Source organism: Elephas maximus, chromosome 9 (genome assembly GCF_024166365.1).
Source record: "Elephas maximus indicus isolate mEleMax1 chromosome 9, mEleMax1 primary haplotype, whole genome shotgun sequence".
NCBI classification, from domain to species: domain Eukaryota; kingdom Metazoa; phylum Chordata; class Mammalia; order Proboscidea; family Elephantidae; genus Elephas; species Elephas maximus.
This window is the reverse complement of record NC_064827.1, coordinates 63,548,781-63,554,780: the sequence shown is the minus strand read 5'-3', so window position 1 is coordinate 63,554,780 and position 6,000 is coordinate 63,548,781. Positions and strand designations below refer to the sequence as shown.

The following is a 6,000-nucleotide window of genomic DNA, read 5'->3' as shown; positions in this document are numbered from 1 at the left end:
TTCCAGGAAGACACTTTGAGAACCAAGGATCTAACGCACATTGGCAGTACCCTCACGGACACTCCTGGGTTTGAAGCCCAGCTTTGCCTTGGCCTCATCATGTGACCTCAGGCACTTCCCTGATTGTCTGTTGCCCACTCTGTAAAACCGGAGGGTGTACCTTGGACAAGGGACTCTCCAAGCTCCCCCAGACTTCACATGCTGGGCTCTGTGGACCCACCTCTCAGGGCCGTGGCAGGGCAGCTGTCTGGGGCTGGTGCAGGGTGGCACAGGAGGGAAGACTGAGCTGCACCTGCACTGAGGGCCTGGGCATGAAATGCAAGTGTTTAAAACCCCTGATATGAGCTCAGCTCCTTGTGATTCGTTCTTTCTCCTAGATGAGGAGGGCAGAAAAATTCCAATTCATCCACGGTCCCTTGAGCTCTGAACCGAGGGTCGGATGTGGGGTCCAGGCCCAGCAGGTCCTCTCATTTCCCAGTAGGGCTGCCAGATAAAATGCAGGGCACCCAGATAAATATGAATTTCAGATACATAACAAATGACTTTTTTAGTATAAGTATGTCCCAAATATTGCATGAGATACACTTATGCTGAAAAAGTACTTGTTGCTTATCTAAACTTCCTATTGATCTGGGCATCCTGTATTTTTATTTGTTACATCTGTCAATTCTCTCTCTCAGACTCTCAATCACTTCTTTCAAGGGAGATACTCGTGTGACCTCACTCAAGAAATCTCACAGGTAAGAATGGCTCATGCCGCAGCCCTATTCACAAAAGGCAAACAGTGGAAACAACCCAAATGTCCATCGGTGGGTGAATGGATAAACAAAATGTGCTATATTCATACAACGGAATACTACTCATCCATAAATGAAAATTAACTGTTGATACATGCTAAAACATGGTTGAAAGAAGCTGTCACAGAAGGCCAGAACCTGTGTGATGGCTTTCGATGAAATACTCAGAGGAGGCAAATCCACAGAGATGGAAGCAGGTCAGAGGTTGCCAGGGCTGCGGGGAGAGTGAAATAGGAAGTGACTGCTTAATGGATATGCTGTTTCCTTTTGGAGTGATGAAAATGTTTTTAGCACTAGATAGTAGTGATGGTTATACAATATTGTGAATGTGCTAAATGTCACTAGTAGTAACATTTATGTTATGTATATTTTACCATAATTTTAAATTGCTCATGTTAATCTCAATGTACCTCCTACCTGTAGAACCCAAGCTCCCTGCCTTTTGGCATCCACACCCCCGGCCAATGCAAGGCACCTCATCTCTCCCAGCCCCTCTTCCTCCTTTGGGGGAAGCAGGATGAGCATCCTCCCAGCCAACCTGTCCAGAAACTGCCCTCCAAGCTCTGGGAAGAAGTACACCACCACAGACAGCCATTCCATTGCCTCAGTTTTAAATATTTATTTAAAATCCAGAAGGGAAAAAGAAGAAACGGAACCCACTAGGGTTCTAACACACTGACATGGGGACAGAGACATAAACGAGGACAGCAGAAAAACCCAAGAACTAGACAGAGGCCACGATGAGTCTGGCGGCATTGGGAAACCGAGGGCTGAGATGAGGCCCCGAGCTGCTACAAAAATGTACTTCCGTCAGAACGTCCAGGCAGGGACAGGGAGGAGAGGAATACAGGAAGTGTCCGGTAGGGAGGGTGGGCCAGAGTGAGGTATTAAATAATGGAAACCAAATCCAATTCCCACAGAGACACAACTTAAGAAAAATACACAAATAGAGACTTTCACATACATTTTCCCCTTCTATAAAAATAATTCCATAGTTAAAACAACTTCAACATTCAACCTAAGCACTGACTTGTTGACTGACATAGCATAATTCAGGTTACACTGAACATCACTATAGTGCTGAACTGAGATTCCCATAGTTATTCTTTCTCGTCAGCCCAATTCACACTTGGAGCTAATGACATGGGGTTTCTAGAGAATTTAATGACCATGAAAAAGCAAGAAAGATGACTGCTCCTGGAAGGGAAGACCTTGGGATTACATTACGTGGCTTTGGGAGATGGCTCCGTATTTGAATTCCACCTCCCAGGTCAGCCTTGACCAACGCCACTTTCGTAATGGTTTCTTCGAAGTCAAGACTTGTTTCAGCACCTCTGCAGGCCATGCCCTCCAAGGCAGCCTAGCTTCTCTCTAGGACCAAAAAGGGCCAAGTCACAATCCTTGGAACTCAGGACTCCCCCTGCCTGAAGAGGACAAACATTTCAAAGTCTGTAAGTTAAAAGGCAAATCTCCCTACTTCTGGTTTCTGGTAGGTTTTTTTCTTTTCTTTTCTTTCTTTCCTCTTTAAGCAGTTAGTTACCTGAAGAGCACAAGGGTGATGACAGAAAAAATTTTTAAATCCCCCAAACTTCAAAATTTGGGGGAAAGAGCAAGATGTGGACAACGTCCCACATCAGAAAGAGTCTTCAAAGTCTGTGGCAAAATGGTAGCACCTTTAGAATCTTAAATAGTTCTTTTTTTATTCCTTAAAAAAAATCACAAACATTACAAGACAATTGGGAGCACCAGCGATTTCACAGTGGGAGGTAGCAACATGGGTCTCCCCAGCCCCGAGGGTCTCGCCTCTCCCTCTCGGGGCATCCTCACTTCCCACCCCCTGGCTGCTCTTTCTCATGCTCTCACCTCTTTCCCAGGTGGAAAAAAAAAATAGTAATACATCTTCTTTTTGTTTAAATAATATATATATATACTTCTTTCCTTTTCTCCTTTTTTCATGTCTCTTTCCTAATATTGCACATCAAAAGCTCCCTGGCAGGGACCAGCTGGCGAGATGCCCCCCTCCCTCGAGTTGGCTTGAATGTGGGGCTCTTTGGGCAGGAAGCTGGCAAGGGAAGGGGGTAGCTGCAGAGCTGGCAGATAGGCCATGGGGCTCAGGTGTTTGCAGGTCCAGCTTGCTCTGGCTGGCTCTTTGGTTGGTCTTTGGGACTGAGCTGGGATCAGTTGCTCCCCAGTATACCGTGTCCCCTGCTACCCCCACCCACTTCTACTGGGCAGACAACAGTTGGGGCCTGCCCAAGAATCCCTGGGCAGGTGGACTGCCTCTCCTGGGCCCACCTGCCCCTAGGTACCCTCCCTTTGCATCCTCCTCCTCTTCCCTTCCCCATGAGGCTTAGAGGAGCCAGGTGGTCAGAGGTCAGAGGAAGCATGCAGGTCCAACTTCGAGGCGATACTGCTTCCCTGATGAGGCAGGAGGGAGGTTGTCCACGCTGACAATGGGCAACTGCTGGGGGTCCTGGGTCCGGAAGGTGAAGAGTGTCTGATGCCAGTGGCCATCCTGGACCTGAAGGTAGAAGGAAATGGTGCGCATATATTGGCCATGGCCCTCACCATATCTCATGCGCGTTTCCCATCATCCATCCTCCTACTTCTTAGTGGCTACGGCTACTTCACTATAGCAACAACCTATATTTGGACATTTAGATTGCCTCCAATTTTTTATACTTATGAATAAGGCTGTAATGATCCACACCGTAGCTAAATCTTAATGCTCATTCTTCATAATCACCTATTCTTATCATTTCGTATTAGTGAGAACATACAATATTTGTCATCTTGTGATTGACTTATTTGGTTCCACATAATGTCTTTGAGGTTCATCTATGTCGTAGCATGTTTCAGAACTTCATGTTTCTTTAAGGCTGAGTAGTATTCCACTGGATGTACATACCGCATTTTGTTTATCCATCCATCTGATGATGGGCACTTGGGTTGTTTCTACATTCTTGCTATTGTTAATATTTCTTTTAGATCTCTAGGGAAGCAGCAAAAGAAGCCCACAGCCAACAGAATAAAGTAAATAATAAAGATCAGAGTAGGAATAAATGAAATAGAGAATAGAAAAACAATAGAAAGAATCAACAAAACCAAAAGTTGGTTCTTGGAAAGGATCAACAAAATCGACAAACCACTGGCCAAATTGACAAAAGAAAAACAGGAGAGGATGCAAATAACCCAAATAAGAAATGAAACGGGGGACATTACAACACACCTGGCTTAAATAAAAAGGATCATAACAGAGTATTATGAAAAACTATACTCCAACAAATATGAAAGCCTAGAGGAAATGCATAAATTTCTAGAAACACACTACCTATCCAAACTAACACAAAATTGTGTTGAAAATCTGAACAGAAACGTAACAAAAGAAAAGATTGAAAAGGTAGTTGAAAAAAACAAAAGAACTCCTAACAACAACAACAAAAGCCCTGGCCCAGATACCTTCACTGGAGAAATCTACCAAACATTCAGAAAAGATCTTATGCCAATACTACTCAAACTATTTCAGAACATAGAAAAGGAAGTGATACTTTCAAATTGATTCTATGAAGCTAGCTAGTATAACCCTGATACCAAAACCAGGTAAAGACACCACAAAAAAAGAAAATTACAGACTAATATCTTTCATGAATATAGATGCAAAAATTCTCAATAAAATTCTAGGCAATAGAATCCAGCATCATTTCCCCCCCAAAAAAATAATACACCCTGACCAAGTAGGATGTATACCCAGTTGGCAGTTTGAATCTGCCAGGTGCTTCTTTGGAAACTCTATGGGGCAGTTCTACTCTGTCCTATAGGGTCACTATGAGTCGGAATCGACTCGACAGCACTGGGCTTTCTGGATGCAAGTATGGCTGAACATTAGAAAATCAATCAATGTAATCCACCACATAAATAAAAGGAAAGAAAAGAATCACATGATCATCTCAACTGATGCAGAAAAGGCATCTGACAAAGTCCAACACCCATTCTTGATAAAAACTCTCAATGAAATAGATACAGAAGGAAAATTTCTCAACATAATAAAGGGCATCTACGCAAAATCAATGGCCAACATCATTCTTAATGGAGAGAGGATGAAAACATTCCCCTTGAGAACAGGAACAAGATAAGGATGCCCTTTATCACCACTCCTATTTAACATTGTGCTGGAAGTTCTAGCTGGAGCAATAAGGCAAGAAAAAGAAATAAAGGCATCCAAATTGGTAATGGAGAAGTTAAACTGTTCCTATTTGCAGATGATATGATACTATACATAAAAAATCCAAGAGAGTCCATGAGAAAACTACTGGAAGTCAGAGAAAGATTCAGCAGAGTAGCAAGCTACAAGATAAACATACAAAAATCAGTTGGATTCCTATACACTGATAAAGAGAATGATGAAAAGGAAATCAGGAAAGTTATACCATTTACAATAGCCCCTAAAAAAATAAAATACTTAGGAATAAATCTAATCAGGGATGTAAAGGACCTATACAAAGAAAACTACAAAACACTACTGCAAGAAACCAAAAGAGAGCTACATAAATGGAAAAACATACCATGCTCATGGATAGGTAGACTCTACATTGTAAAAATGACACTTCTACTTAAAGCGATTTACAAATACAATGGAATCCCAATCCAAATACCAGCAACATTCTTTAAAGAGATAGAAAAACTTATCATCAACTTTATATGGAGAGGGAAGAAGCCCTGGATAAATAAAGCACTATTGATGAAGAAGAATAAAGTAGGGCTCACACTGCCTGCCTCAGAACCTACTATACAGCTACAGTAGTCAAAACAGCCTGGTACTGGTACAACAGATAACATTGACCAATGGAACAGAATTGAGAAACCAGATGTAAATCCATCCACTTACGGTCACCTGATCCTCGACAAGGGCCCAAAGTCTACCAAAGGGGGAAAAGACAGTCTTTTTAACAAATGGTGCTGGCAAAACTGGATGTCCATCTGCAAAAAAAATGAAACAGTATCCATACCTCACACCATATACAAAAACTAATTCAAAATGGACCAAAGACCTAAATATAAAGCCTAAAACTATGAAGTTCATAGAAGAAAAAATAGGATCAACCCTAGAGGCCCTAACACATGGCATTAACAGGATATGAACCACAACCAACAACACACAAACTCCAGAAGATAAGGTATATAATTGGGATCTTTTAAAAATTAA

The 6,000-nt window shown here is 42.3% G+C and overlaps 1 protein-coding gene across 5 annotated transcripts in view; it reads right to left on the bottom strand.

Moving 5' to 3' along the window:
- Positions 1-1,400: 1,400 nt before the first annotated feature.
- Positions 1,401-6,000, bottom strand: part of COL27A1 (collagen type XXVII alpha 1 chain) — a 167,206-nt gene continuing 162,606 nt past the window's right edge. For all 5 annotated transcript variants that reach the window (XM_049895041.1, XM_049895040.1, XM_049895044.1 and 2 more), the window contains one exon: positions 1,401-3,318. In XM_049895041.1, the coding sequence (XP_049750998.1) occupies positions 3,172-3,318 (147 nt within the window). In that variant the 3' untranslated portion in view covers positions 1,401-3,171. The remainder of the gene's footprint in view (positions 3,319-6,000) is intronic.